The 16052-nt window shown below is 34.2% G+C and overlaps 1 protein-coding gene across 15 annotated transcripts in view; it reads right to left on the bottom strand.

Moving 5' to 3' along the window:
- Window positions 1-16052, bottom strand: part of LOC117174109 — an 829515-nt gene that overhangs the window by 656382 nt on the left and 157081 nt on the right. Inside the window, exon 2 of one of the 15 annotated variants that reach the window (XM_033362870.1) lies at window positions 7304-7405. The exons of 13 other annotated variants lie outside the window; for them this stretch is intronic. In XM_033362870.1, the coding sequence (XP_033218761.1) occupies window positions 7304-7309 (6 nt within the window). In that variant the 5' untranslated portion in view covers window positions 7310-7405. Of the gene's footprint in view, window positions 1-7303; window positions 7411-16052 lie in introns of all 15 variants that reach the window. One more of the 15 variants, XM_033362871.1, reaches the window with a different exon arrangement.

Below are 16052 nucleotides of genomic sequence, written 5' to 3'. Positions count from 1 at the left end.
ATTCCCTGTCTCAAAATAAAAATTATAATCCCGCAAAGAAATTCCTTGTCGCACTACAACTGCTAAAATAAAAACAATGTTGTACATTGTGCAGGTCCATACATTTATAAATGGTTTCCCTCCGGCTTGAAGTTGGGCTTCGAAAAAGTGATGAATTTCTACATAAATAGTCAATTCATTCATGCAAATGATATAGAAATATTTTTTTTCGAAGCCTATCTTTAAACCCGGTTGGAAGGTATATATGAATCTGAGCATCCAGTAAAAGCCTTTTTATACTTTAAACTGCATTTTCCGCCATTTTCTGCACCCACGCTGTCACGCACCACGTACAATTCCACATAGCCGAAATACAGCTCATTTTCCGGCGGCAAAAATCGGAAGTAAAAGGAATTGGAAATAACTTTCCTTTTTACAAATTCACCTTCCGAGCACATGAAAATATCTACTTGTGGTAAAAGGTAAAACCAACTCTCCACTAACTTATCCACACCCAGAGAGTCAGTGAGGCAGTGTGAGACTAACGAAGTTGCGAAAGATCCGTTTGGTGGCGCTGAAAGCAACAGACGTAGGTTTCCAGAGTTTAAAGCGTCAAATTTTGACCTGCATTGGCTTCGAATGTACGAAATAAATAATAAACTTAACTGAATAGTAAAGAAAACTTAGAAAAGAATTTAAATATTTAATGGCAGCTAAGCCCATTCAGCAAACTTGAAACAAATGCAATCGATATTATTGGAGTTTCACTGATTTATTGAATTTATTCTATTTCTGTAAACTTTTAATCTTTCTATAATATATGTTTTGATATTGAAATATTTTTCTTATGTATGCAAAAATGTTTTTCTTTAATTGTAAGAATATATTTTATGAAAAAGAATGACTGCAATGGGGTAATTCTCCTTCAAGAAGTTATTCGTTAACCTTTTACATATTATTGAATACATTTTGATTCATTTTCAATATAAGGAACATTTTTCATTATTTTTAAAAATTCCTGACAGCATTTTTACAAATCACTGTAACTTTACAAATTTTCTGTTATTTTCCGCTCCCTGGAAATTGAACAATGACTTCTAATTTTACTATATTGAAACCTGCATAAATGCGATTTATATAAAATTTCCATTTTCAAGATATAAGGTTTCGTTCGAAAAAGGGATTTTCACCACTTTTTCTACCTTCACAATCTTGCAGAAATTCTCCACTTTCAAATGGGGTCCCTTTATTAACTACCTTAAATATGAAAGATTCACGGGCAGAATATGTATTCTTACAACATCATGCTATATTGCAATACTGAAAGTGGTAAAGTTACAAAATCATTTGGACTCCTAACCTCAAAGAGGGCATTTTCCCTATAATACAAGTGGTAACATTACACAAAATTTTCTATGTGATTTTACCATTTTTAGTTGTGAAATTTTTTAATTTCTTATAGTGCATATAAAGAGGCGCGCAAAGTATTCAAATCATAAGAATCGCCAGCATCGAAATCTGGAAATATTAAAATCCCAATCTCTTGATTTTATTTTAAAGCGAGTTTTCAAATTCAGAAGAGGAGAACTGGGTTGCGTGCGCAACCCAGTCATGTATATCGTCTCCTGCTATATTCACATGGACATAGACCTGTGATAGTATTGGAGTGTACCTCGTTTCAAATCTGGGATCACTGATCTGCAACGGTGCTCTTGCTCGAACGAGTGGTATGTTCTCTGGAGGATTTGCTTTTCTTCTTGATAAAGATCTTCATATCCCCCTTTGCGTAAAAAGGATACCTGTTCCTTCAAATACTGGGGCGTTTTATGACCAGATTCCGGATACATATTCACCCAACGTTCATGCAGCCTTTGCATGTATTCTCTTCGCGCCGGTGAGCTTTCTTGCCAACAGATAAGGATGTCCCTCCTGATTTGGTCCAAACATTTAAAACGATGTTCTTGCGTTTGTCCGGGTCCATTCCCTCGTCGTACCCTCGGTTCGGTCCTATTGCCACTCCCAAATTAACCATGGCCTTCATCTGAGAGAGGCCTATTGTGGGTGACACTGCGCGATACTGGTGACATAACCGCATAATTCGTTGCAAATGGGAAGTTAGCCCAATGCAACGTGGCTGACTGCAAGAACCGGAGCTCTCGGGCGATAGGGTTACCACTTCCCTACGCCTTATATTGCCCTACGTCTTTTTTCTTCCTTAAAATTTTACTCGGGTGATCCCGGTTATACATTATATCCACGGACTAAATCAAGTGACTGATGAGATTAGCAGTGCATCTTGCGTATACATTGCCTGTAGCCGAAATCGGAATAGGATGAATAGATGCGTGATTCACATTCCTCCATATGGTCTTTACGTTAAACGGATCACTGGCACCCTTAAAATTTGGTTTGACTAATAGAAACGAATAAAGGCGCAAATTGATCTACTTGATACGTACTTTCAAAAGTAATGAGGCATTTTGAAAAATTCAAAATGGTGGATTTAATATGACCCCTTGAATATGTTTTTCCCGGAACATTGAATTGAAAACTACACTTAGGGGTTTTTGGGGTCGCTGAGAGCGAATCCGATATCAGAATTTCAAAATTCAAAATAGTGGATCCAATATGGTGGCTGAACACTCATCCTGACTCTTTAAATGGTAACTAAATACCTGTGTTTGAACTTTTTTGCGAGAATTCTAACCCAAGCTATTACTGCAACGAGTGTAAAAAATTTCCAGCCATTCAGAATTTTTCAGATTATATCGAAGAGCTTTTGAATCACCATAGTATTGAAAAAATCTTTTCAGCACATGGCAATTTACCGACATATGCACTCTAAAAAAAGAATTATACAAGGCCGGCATCTCCAAACACGCCGAGTATCGTTTTTCAATTGAATAGAAGCATTTTTTCTAAAATCAAGTGTACACTTTAAAAGGAACTTGGTATAGAAATTTGTAAGATTCGTTTTTGTAGGTTTTACGGTCTTCATTAATTAAAAGAATAAAACGAAATGATTGAAAAGTTCGTTTATTAAAATTCTGTCTTTCTGACGTTCCAGCTACCACTGCGTGCCTGTTTCAAAGAATCTAAACAAATAATATATAAATAACGATCTTTTCTTAACATATAATTACACACAGTTGATTTTTTTTAAAGTAAAATAATTAAAAATTACCCGTGCTTTTTATCTTGTAAAAACCAAGAATATTAAGTTGGAGTCAAACATTTTTAAATAGTTCATGTCAATTTAAAAGAAAAATAAGAATGACGTGTGACACCAAATTAAATTAAAATCTAAAGAAAAACATAATACAAAAGCCTCAAAAAATGGTAGATGCTTTTTTAAATAAAAAACTACATCTTAATTGACGAAAATCCTTATGATTGTTTTTGGAGGACGAACATATAGCTTAGTACACAAAAGACATACATTAAGGTGGTAAACTCATTGAATACAGAATAAAGGCGTAATTTTAAAGTAACCTCGAATGAGGAAATCGCGCCAAAGTAACTGGAATTTTAACTTGGTTTTGTTTATTTTATAATACTTTGATATATTTCATTACCATTCATGATTTCTGCCTGTAATTTAATCGAAAAATTGTGACATTCGTTTATAAAAATGGATTCTATTATGCGTCTTTTATATGTATTTTTTCCTTAGCAAGAATTTTAATATTGCTAAAACTCAAAATCAAAATAATAGTTTACGTTCCAACAATGTTGTGAAAGGCCTGTATTAAAATTTTCAACTCTACAATCTCTTTTATGTTACAAAACTCTAATTTTTAATCTTTCACCTGTTTCACCAATGTAAAAATTTTCACAAAAGTTACATTTAACGAGATTTACAATTCCAGACAAATTTTCGGTACTATCGATATCTTTTGGATTAAGTAAAAAATTTCAAGAGAGTTTTGATCACATTATGGGAATTAAAATTAGGATATCTACCATACCATTACGCTTTTTTAAACGAATTGATAATTAACTTACCTTCAGTTGTTTTTATAATTTGCAAATCAAGGTGATTTATTGAATTATAATTTTAAAGTTCAGGCGTAAACTCTATGGAATTTTCAATACTATTGGAAGCATTTATGAAATCAACAATTCCTTCAGTAGGAACAATAGCTAAAACATCATCCACATACCTTTAATATAAAATTGGTTAAAAATTCAATTTTTTTAAAGATCTTGTTTCAGCATCTTCTAAAACCAAATTTGAAACTATAGGAGACAATAGTGAACCCATAGGACAACCATTCAATTGTTTATGATATTTCCCATTAAAAGAGAAATCCATGTTATAGAAAACAGTTCTATTAGCGATGAAAAATTTATTTTTGGTTATTTTAGTTAAATGTTTATTTTGTATTAGTTTTTCTTCGATGCAGTATAATGCTAGATCTAATGGAATGTTATCAAACATTGAAACAACGTCCAATGAAACTAAGGAATGTACTGAAGGAACTTTAATTTTATTTAAAGTGTCCTTTAAATCCCAGCTATTTTTAACAAATTATTCTGTGTTACCGGAAACTGGTTTTAAAACATTAGAAATATTTTTGGTTAAGTTATAAGTAGGAGAATCAATTGTGGAAACAATTAATCATGGTTCAGCGTTCTTAAAGTCATTATTTCGATTATGGTTTAACATTAGTTGAGTAACTTCTTTTCTGATGCTAAGTTTCTGATCTTCATGCTCTACATTTTTAAAACTATTTCCTATACTAGCAACCATGTTATTAATACGTAACTTATTGACATTGAAAGGAATACCGAATTTGTAACCCAGTGCTAAGGTTTCAGCTACCTCATCCGGGAATTTGACATTTGAGATATTTTTTATGTACTTTTTAAATTTGAATTCTCTACATAGATATGTTGTGTTAAAAACCTGTTTTGCATTAAATTGAACTTGTTGATACATTCCTGTCTTTTTTATACTTTATGTTATTTAAACTGAATTCTTGTGTCTCAAAAAAACTGTTAATCGATCCATTATTTATGACTCTCTCTATTCGATATTTTTAATAATTCGAGAAATTACCCAGTTTTTTAATCTCTTTGACTGTGTTTTTAATTTCAATTTTTAAGCACTTTGTTTGAAAATTGACTTTAGTTTTATGAAATTTTTAAATTAAACTTTGATTTAAATTATATAAATTATATTTGTTCATACAATTTTGTATGTGTGCCGGAACCAAGGCATTGTTTCTACATTTAATTAAGAACGTACGTTGTTCCTTAAGAATAACCAATCTTCTACTGGTGTTAATCCAATTTCCGATATGTTTCCTCGTGGTATGACCGTACTTCTCTGCGATGTAAGTCAAATAGCCCATAGTATCCAGAACGTTACTGACCTTGTTGATTAGTAGGTGGATTTGATAAGAATCAAATCAATCCTTTCTTCGACCGTTAATGTGAATAAGAGTAAGATCCGTTTTTGTAGGTCTTACGGTCTTCATTAATTAAAAGAATAAAACGAAATGCTTGGAAAGTTCCTTTATTAAAATTCTGTCTTTCTGACGTTCCGGCTACCACTGCGTGCCTTTTTCAAAGAATCTAAATAAATAATATATAAATAACGATCTTTTCTTAACATATAATTACACATAATTTATTTTTTGGTTAATTAAAATAAATATCATTTCGTTGTATTCTTTTAATTAATAAAGACCGTAAGACCTACAAAAACAAATCTTACTCTTATTCACATTCACGGTCGAAGAAAGGATTGATTTGATTCTTATCAAATCTGCCTACTAATAACACTTAATAGTTTGCAGAACACAATTTTTTCACACTTTAGTAATTTTGGGAGATACAGCATGATTTGTGTTTCCACTGGAAGCAACATGAAGTTCTTTCCTTGGCACGGAAGTGCTATAATTCAAATTTGAATGACGATTACCGTACTGGAATTCTGAAATGGAGGTGTCTAATGTGCTCCTAAGGGTTTACATTTTTCTTGCACCTTCTTCTCTATTCCTTTACACACCCCTCATACACCGAGGCTTTTCCAGAGTGCGAGGCGGGAGTCGAACCCGCAAGCCGACGGAGTGGGTCCAAAGCCTAAGCCTTAGCCCCCACAACCATCGTCCCACTTGATTAAGGTACTGTTAAACATATTGTAAGAATGTTTGTGATTAAGTAAATTGAAGAATTTGTCTAGTTTCCCCCCAAAAGTAAAAAAGAGATAACTAAGAATCAAACAAGAGTGAAATTAAAAACATTTTCTGTTGTAAATTTGTAAATTTTCTATATATGAGTTCCGTAAATATCGATGACAAATTGTGTGTTTTGGATCTTTTAGAAGTGTAACTGCTAACGATTTGAATGTTCTGTTTTTAAATGGTAAAGGTTTCAAAATAGGCTGTCACGCACTACACAACTTTACATTATTCCGATGACTGCATATGACAAACGGAAAAAACATCATTTAAAAATAGTGTTTTTATCTGTTGTTCTTACTGCTTAGAGTACTTATTGAAATTGTGGGTGGAAATATAGGAAGAGTTTTATTTTCTGTGATCGGATTTGGAATTCAGAAAGTGCATTGCTTTGCGTTTAACGTCTTATTCCTTTCTTTTAATTTTCGGAAAGAGAGTTTCTAATTTTGTTGTCAAAGATGATGTTACTTAAGATAAAAGTACTTACCTCAACTTTAAATATTTAAACCTGAAGACTTAAATATTATTAAACATTAAAATTGAAAAATTATGTATTGTTTAACTTAAAAATTAAGATATTCCTTAAAATCACCATCCAAATTGCATACGTTTATTGTATAAATCTTGAAAATGTAACTGTCTAAGGTTCCATGTTTTCTAAATTCAAGAATTTCAAACTGTCAATCTTTAAACTTTTACAACTGCAACTAAAATACAATTTTACAGTTTCACAGTTACATATAAAGTTTCAAGCTAGACAATACACTCTATTTTCTCTTACAAAAAACAACAAGAAAATTTTCCGAAACAATCTTTCTTAACAAACCGGTGTAATTGTTTTAAATTATGTGGTTAAAATATTACGTTCAACAATACATCCTAGCGAGCACTATTATACGACTGTGATGTAACAGTTCTACAACAGAAAAGAAGAAGTTAAAAACATACTTTGACCATGGTCCAAATAATGTCGTACTCAACTAGATGGAGCAGTTTTGTAAAGCTGTTACAGAACCACGTTCTGCCAGAAATCTTTAACAATTCGCGAACAGCGTTATATTTCAAAAAAAGAATTTAGAACAATTTAAAAATAGTGTTGCAGAGTAACCATGTTCTGCAATAGTGACGTATATTACCTGCATGTTCACGTGAAACTAGAATGATGGTGTGCGCAACCACTCGAAAAGAGGAGATCAACAGGACCGCTATCATATCCGGAGAACGCACGAATCGACAGTCTGCTCTAAAAAAAAATTTAGTTAGAATATGTTCGACGTCAGGTTCAAAGATTCACAGGAATTCACGATTCGCCCAGGGATTTAGATTGGAATTTCGGCTCGACTTGATACAATATAGTAGGGGTAACTTTATGCTTAGAAGAAGTATTGGGCTCTTTCGGAAATTAAACATTTATTCCGAAAAAAGGGATTAAAAATAAAAGGAACATACTTTTAGTATTTTTTCGTACACGTCACATGTCACGGTTAGGTTAACTAGAGCCACGCTTGACCCGTTTTCACACGGGAACTCAAGAACGATAGCCTTAGTGCTCTTAAATAATTGCAATCAAAGTGGCATGGACGAGGCTAGGCGAATTAAATTGATTACAATTTAAAGACGTATTTGACCAAACTTGTCAACTTCATATTGGATTTTTAAACCGTTTTCATACGGAAGCTCATCTAATAAGATTGTAAATAAATCAAATACGATTATATTCCAATTTTGTAATCAATAAGCTTGATAATAAAGTTACATGGATCTTGGGAATTAGTCACAAACTTAAGCATTAGTTAAATATGATGAAATTTCGTACTGGCACTATTGCCTTATATAAAAATTAATCTATGGAGGATCAAAATATACAAGATTATCAAAATTTGAGGAAATTCTATTCTCGCTTCTGTGAGTCTATCTCTCGTTGTATAAATTACAGAATTTAAAAGCAAATAATCGTATATTAAAACTTTTGAATTACAAGCAATATTGGACACGGGATCTAGGGACAGTTATATTTCAAAAGAATTCCTCACTAATAATTATTTTTTAATTCAAGGTTTAAAGTTGAAAAAAATTGAGGTCCATTTTAATGTTAATTGGGAATCTCATATTGTGAATAAAGTTTTTTTCCATATTATTGTAGACAATCAATTAATTTGTTTCAGGTTGATTGCCCTTTCAGGTTTGGTACCGACGTGCATACTCGGGGCCAATGCCCTAACAAGGACACAGTAAATGGTCAAAGAATCCAAATTCTCATGAGTGTTTTAAAAAATATGAAATTGATCAAACAATTATGAATTTTTCTAAAACCATCGTGAAGTCCCCATTAAAAAGTCTGGCCGTATTCTCTTATGCACCAGCGCCAAATAATTTTTTCCAATCGGCCACGTATGTAAATTCGAAACTCGCAACCTCTAAATAATTTTTCCAAATTCTGAAAAAATTAGGGGAGTATTTTCTCACCTATAAAGACAAACTTTTTTGAGGCGGACGCAGAAAAATAAAATTAAGTTTCCTGTGAACGAACTATTTCCCTAGCTGCTTTGGGAACAACAATGGAAGCATCAAAGCATTAAAAAGTTGCGAATGCGGTTCAAAACAATCAAACGCAAAGAGCACCCGATAATGAATCGACTAAAAATACCGATCACCTTAAAGTTTAGGGTGCAGAAAATAATTTAGATTGAAACACGTCGTCGAACCAGCGAAATACCCACATTGAGTGGACAAATCAACTCAAAGATCACTTGCTAGACTGCTACGATTCTAGCATTCTCCCTGTAAACAGAGGCTTTATGGCGCGTATGCACACCCTGTGGTGCCAGAAACATGCAGAGCTTCAGCACGTTTTGCATCAGTAATTGCGAAATCAACGTGCTGACCTCTTGAAAACTGAATATGTCCGCGGAGCGCTTCTCGAACGACTACTTAAACAAGCTATGTACGAAGATAAGGAAGCGACAATAAGACCAACCGCTGAAAGCAGGCACCTTATGAGAGATGATAGTGATTTCAGGATAAGGTGATTCATTACCCTGCAGGTTCTTCCTTCGCCCCAAGTTCTGGCTGAAATGGATGCCTTCCTTCGTGAGGAAATCTCGGAAGAGTCCGACCTCTGGACCACCAATTGTTTAGTTTATTGTGCTGCGAGGGCTTTAGCTGATTAAAATTGAATGCTAAAACCGACGATGAATGAAAAGAAACCAAAGAAGCTTGCATCAAATGAACAAGGAAAACGGAAAGGGTCGAAAGTCGAAAGGGTCAAGCAGCATATTCTTGACAAAATACGGGCGTTATCTGATGCAAGGAGGAAAATACAGAAGATGGAGAGATGGATTGATAAAATTAACAGTTTCTGGCTGACACATCGCACCTTTTCAGCGTTCCCCCAGTTAGTGTCAAAAATCCATCCATCTAAGAAGGAATGTCCAATAATCACTGCCGAAGAGGTGAAAAAAGCACTAAGGTGTACAAAGAAGTTCTCCACTGCAGGACCAGATGGTATCAAGAAATTTTGATAGAAAAAGTTTACTTTCACACACTAACATCTGTCCAGAATATTCACCTCATATTTAAAGCAGGAAACGCCCATTCCGCAGTGCCCGTTGTTAGGACGTGAAAACCTGCTAATTAATAGGTGTGTCTGCTAAGGCGCAGCAGCCCATCAGCGCGTCCTGGCAATGACATGAACTGACTATCGAAAAGGTTTCGATTCAACATCTCATATACTTATCACCTTTTTATTGGAAAGCTTAAAGCTTTATCTACACATAGTGACAGTATAGAGACATTGATGTCCCTTTCGAAAACTAAATTTACTATCTCATTTGGAAATATCGTGTGACATCGAATAACATAACTTTACAGAGTTGCGTCTTTCAGGGCGAAACAATGAGCCCTCTGCTTTTCTACATCATACTTCTGCCTCTATCTCTTGCACCACGATTATCGACCACTTTTGTATTTTATATGGATGACCTGAAAATCTATGCTTATGGTAAAAGCAAACCTCAGAGTGTTTTAAATATAGTCAAAAAGATTATTGGCGTTCAATGACCATGAGCCCACGTCACGTCATGTTACATGTCATGTTATGTTCCATGTTATGTGATGTCATGTCATGCAATTCCCTGTGTTATGTAATTTAATTTCACGTAATTTCGTGTTACGTAATGTCGCGTCATAACCTGTCATATCCAGTGTCATTTCATGTCATTTTATGTCCTGTTATTTCATGTCATGTGATGCTGTGCTAAGCTATATAATATCATGGCATGCCATGCTCTCTCATGTCTCATGTAATGTTCTTTTATTATATGTGGCTTGTGTCATGCAATGTTATGCCAGCATACGTGGCATGTGTCATGCCATGTCTTGACATGTCGTGTTATGTTTTATTTCATGTGTCATGCCTTGTCATGTTACATATCATCTTTTGTTTCATGTAAAGTCATTTCATGTATAATGTGTGACACATGAAACATGCCACACAACATGATATGACATGAATTCGAAAAATTCCTTTTAAATTCGAATCCGAATTTAATACCACCAGTCGCTCAGTTTCCGCTTGAAGTTGCACTATTTACATTCACAGCCTCTAGACTATATGAAATTACACGGCCTCCAATTTTTGCGCACATACTATCATTAGAGGAACATATGACAGGTAAGGCAAAAGGGGAGTGGGCTCATGGTGTCGCCCTGAAAGACACCTCTCTGAAAGGTGACCTTGTTAGTTGTCACACGATTTTTTCCAGATGAGATAGTAAATCTGATTTTCCAAAGCGGCATCAATCTCTTTATGCGCCTAACTATTTCCGGATGAACCTTTAAGATTTCCAAAAGACAGATGATAAGTCTATGGGAGGTCGAATCGAAAGCTTTCCGATAATCAATCCAGGCCATCGATAGGTCACGCTGGTAGAATGCTGCATCTTGGCAGACACATCTATCGATGAGCAGGTTTTCCCGACATCCGGTTACGCCTTTCTTTGATCCTCGTTGTTCATACATTTCTTGCCACACAGGTTCAATTGCCCGAACAATCCTATCATTTAGGATAGCTGTGAATATCTTATAAAGTGTGTTCAGACAAGTTATTGGCCTGTAATTCTTCGGGTCAGCTAAATTGCCTAGTTTCGGGAGGAGTATTGTGCGCCCTTCCAAGAACCACACCGGAATCGGGTCTTCCGACTTCAAATATGAGGTGAAAATACGGGCCAAATGCTGATGGGTTGAAGAAAACTTCTTCCAACAGAAGGTTCTGGTACAATCTGGTCCCGGTGCGGAATAATTCTTCATCCCTCTTAATACTTTTTCACCTCCTCGGTAGTGATGGGTGGGCATTCTTTATCAGGTGTTATGAGGGCAACACATAACTCCTTGAAGCTATTTATATTTTCTGAGTCTTCGTCCAGTCTATGCTGCACTTCGTAGACTTCTCTCCAAAATACTTCGACCTCCTCTGGTTTGGGTGGGTGTTCAACAGTAACTGGAGGGTCTTGGAAGAGTCGAGATGGGTCAGAGAGAATCTGTTGATATTCTCTTACCCACCTCTCCCTCCGCTCTGGACTTCTCTTAGCGTCAGATAGTATCCGTATTCTCTCAACAATATGCTGCCTGATGGTCAGCAGCTTCAACTTGTTAAATGTGTGATAATGGGTCCGGAGTTCGCGCGCGAACCTTCGAACGTTGGCGGTAAAATTCCTGCCAGATGTGATGTAGTCAATCACACACTGAATGCGCGACGCGAACTGTCTTGCCCAGTCTATCTTTATGGCAAGTTGATGCATTCGTCTTTTGGTCTTATGATCAACCGTTGGCTTTGTTTGACGGTTCGCATCGGCCAAAGCTCTCTCTGCATTATACACACAATAATTGATAGCCCAGAGGTCGGATTCTCCGGAAAAATGTCCACGAAGCTCGTCATCCATTTCAGCCAGATCTTTAGGCTTGAGAGAAACCTTTGTGTTGATGTTTCTCCGAGTCGTAAAGCATAGCTCTTCTTCTATTGGATGTCTGCCCGCGGTTGGTCTTATTGTCGCCTCTCTTTCTCTGTTGCCGGCTTGTTCTAGCTGTGGTCTAGTAGGCGTTCCGCTTACATAGCCCCTTTTTCCGAGTAGTTCAGCATGATTTCGCAGACGTTGCTGCGAAAAGTGCGATAGCTCCGGGTGTTTCGCGCACCACAGAACATGCAGTCATTAGGATAAATTGTTAGACCTTTTGCATACTATGAGTAACCCTACAGAGAATTTTTGAATTTAAAAAACAATGGTTGCAGAATTTTTGAAAACGTGCCCACATTTTGAATTTTTATCCGAAATGACTGGTTAACGAACTTAACCTTTAGTTGATAAAAAGAGATATTTCGGGTTTCACTAGTGTAAAAAACTACGAATTGTTAGCCGACGTTTCGTGAACATTGCAGTTCACATCTTCAGGGCTGACCTGAAACTGAGGAATCAGGTAAAATCTTACACATATCTAATGCCCTCTCTGATGAGAATGTGAAGAAAATTTTTAAACAAAATGTCAATTCTCTTTCTGTGAAGAAGTTTAAATAAGTAGATCAAAAATCATCATTCTATCGACAAAAAACCATTTCACTACATTAGTCGACAAAATAACAATGAATTTAAATGTTTATTTAAAACAACTGTACTTGTTATTCGCCTCAAATGCGAACTGAATTATTAATAGAAACAAATAAGAAAGTCTAACTCTTTTTTATTGAATACATTCCTTTTTAGTTTGAAACTTCTAGTATTATATTGTTTTGATTGAGGTTTCATATTTTTTTCTTGAAATTTTTTCATTTGGTTTGAAATGAACTTTCCTGTTAGAAATTCATATATTTGGTTTAGAAATTCAACGGTTTTTCAAAAAAATTACCTGCTCTGTTAAAGTACTTCATTTTGACATACACATTTTTTTAAAAGTTGATATTTTTTTCTTTTTGGAATGTATCTATTTTTATAAAAAAATTAGTTCTTGGGTTGTAAATTCCACTCTTTCGTTTAAAATTAATTTTTTTCTGGTTAAAAATTGTAATATTTTGTTACAACTTCTTTTTTTTTGGTTAATAATCATATTTCTACTAAAAATATAACTATTCCATTTTTGGCTAAAATTAAACTTTTTTTAAACTCTTTCTTTTTTAGTTGAAAATCCAACTGTGTGGTAGAAAATTCATGTGATTAGTTGAATATTTGTCTTTTTTATAAGAATATTAATTTTTATGTTTGTAAATTCATATATTGGAGTGAAAATGTAACTATTTAGTTGTCAATTCGGTTTTTTTAATTAATTTTTTCAACTAAAAATTTAACTGTTCCAGTTTAGGTAAAAAATGTATCTTTTTTAGTTGAAAATTAACCTCTTTTGTTGATAATTACATTCGTAGAAAATTCACCTTGTCATTAGAATATCATTCTTGTTGTTTGTGCATTTACTTCTGTGTTTAAAAATTTAACTATTTTGTTGTATATTTGATTGTTTTTGTTGTTGTTCAAAATTTCTTTTTTCATTGAAAATAGAACTATTTGATTCAATTTTTTTTTGCTTGTAAATTTTGACCGTTTTCAGTTAAAAATTCATCTAGTTTGGAATTAAATTATTCTTCTTGTTTGAAAATTTATCTATTTTGCTTAAAAATTCTTTTTCTTTTGTTGTTGATAATTGAACTATTTTTTTGAAAATTCAAGTGTTTGCTGAAAATTAATTTCTATACTGAACCTTGAAATTTCCCATGTTCGGCTGAAATTTTTGTTTTATTTGAAAATTGAACAGTTTTCTTGCAATTTTTTTGCTTGAAAATTGAACTTTCTCAGTTAAAAATTCATCTTTTTTTTTGGTAGAGAGTTATTCTTATTTTTTTTAATCGTCTATTTTAATTCATTTCTTTCGTTAAAAATGCATCCTTTTTGTAAAACTTTTTTTTCGTATAGTTTGAGATCGTGTTTTTAGATAAAGATTAAATGCTTCATCTTCCGATAAAATTGATCTTTTTAGTTGAAAATAAATCTATATGGTTCAAAGTTGATGTATTTTGTTGAGAATTGAACTATTTTGCTGATAACTTTTTATTTGCTGTAATAAACTTATTTTGTAAGCTAATAACGTAACCGTTTTTTGTTGAAAATTGATCGGTTTGGTTCAAAATTCGTTTTTTTTCTTGTTACAAGCTTGATTTTTAAAATTTCGAATTTATGTTTTCAGTAGAAAATTATTGGTTTGAACATTAAATTATTTGTTTTCAAATTAAATTTTTCGCTTGAAAATTTAAATGTTTTGTTGAAACTTTGTTTTGTTTTTTTGGTGGGTAATAATTTGTTTGACCAAAAATTCAATTAGTCGATTTTTGATTCAATATTTTTGCTTTAACGTAAAATTCGTTTCTAAACTTGAAAATAGAGCAATTTGGTAGGAAAGTCTTTTTTTCTAGAAAAAGTAATTTATTATTAATTAATGAAATTATATAATCAAAATATATTAAAGTTGAAAATTAATTTTTTCAAGTGGAAACTTAAGTATAAACTAAAATTTTCAGTAATAAAATGTATTTATATTTATTTGAGGCCCTAAAATCTTGTCAACAAATCTAATGATTCTAAGCCTAGTCAGGATTTTAAAACCAGAATAAATTTGAGGAGCAGCTGATTATTCGCGTGTTTTTACTTCTCTTTTCCACGCGTTCTTTTTTTAGTTTGCTTTTGCTCTGAGCGTGTCATATATCGTCGACGCGTCCTATATCGTCATATATCGATCAGCGCGCTGCTGATTGATTGAGCTATAAACCTCTGTAAATTCTTAATTAAGCTTTTAATTAAATTATACATATAAATAGAATTTTGCCATAAGAACAACCGCAGGATTTATCCATGAGTAGATGCTAATCGCCGCAAGTGTTTTAACCTATTGTTGACACGCAGAGATGCTTTTCAAGCTATTAACCATTCAAACCTTGGCTTCTCCAAAAACCCCGATTACATGGACGATTAATTTAAGAGAATTATCCAGGTACCGAAAATGTTGATACAAATGGCACCGAAAATTCTATAACGAACAGGGTGCGCTTTTCAAAGTCAAGGAGAACTATGTCAGACCTCGTATAGCATTTTTCACTTTCGAAAATTGATTCGTTTTCCCTAGGAGCGCTTAGCGGAGCGATATTAAGGTTAATTCCGTAAAAGTGACAGAGGTGATAATAAAGCAATCTTAGTGTCGCATAACGCCTTTGGATGTAGGTCGTTCCCGCATGAGTTGAACAAGTAGATAATATGTGTGTGCTAGATTCTAGGGGTGCGCATAGCACACCTTGCAGCTATCATCAGGAATGTCTTGGCTCAAAATGTGGCGACGGTATGTTAAGATGGAAACGGAACCGTCTTAACTTGCCAAAATGAAACCCTCCGTGCCCAACTTCAATCCGGGTGATTTGAGGAAAGCAAAAGTTAGCTCACACGACATTGACTGATCCTCCACATTTCTGTGGAAGATGTCGTGCGTCTTCTTATCGAGGAGTTGTTCACGGAAGTTTTTCTCCTGTGCTTCTTTAATCCGGGCAGTCTGGAGTGAGTGTTCGAGATAGATAAAGTTTGATGCATTTTGCTCACCCCTCATACTGAAGTTAAACCCGAATGTTTCAGCAGCCTCATCTGCTGCTTTATGCAGAAACACTCCTTTGCCCACTTCTTCGTGCGTCCTGACCATTTTAAGAAGAAGGTCTCTTCCATTTGCGACACGATATGCTGTAACCAGAATACTCCTGTTGTGAAGACATTCAAGATTGAATATTTCGCGACCACCTTGACGGCATGAGATTTAGAGTCGCGGAATAGAAGACTTGAGATGCATGTTTTGGTTCATGTGTATGACCTT

The sequence above is a fragment of the Belonocnema kinseyi genome, chromosome 6 (genome assembly GCF_010883055.1).
Source record: "Belonocnema kinseyi isolate 2016_QV_RU_SX_M_011 chromosome 6, B_treatae_v1, whole genome shotgun sequence".
In the NCBI taxonomy this organism is placed as follows: domain Eukaryota; kingdom Metazoa; phylum Arthropoda; class Insecta; order Hymenoptera; family Cynipidae; genus Belonocnema; species Belonocnema kinseyi.
Note: the sequence above shows the minus strand (reverse complement) of the source record. Positions and strands in the feature narration are given on the sequence as shown.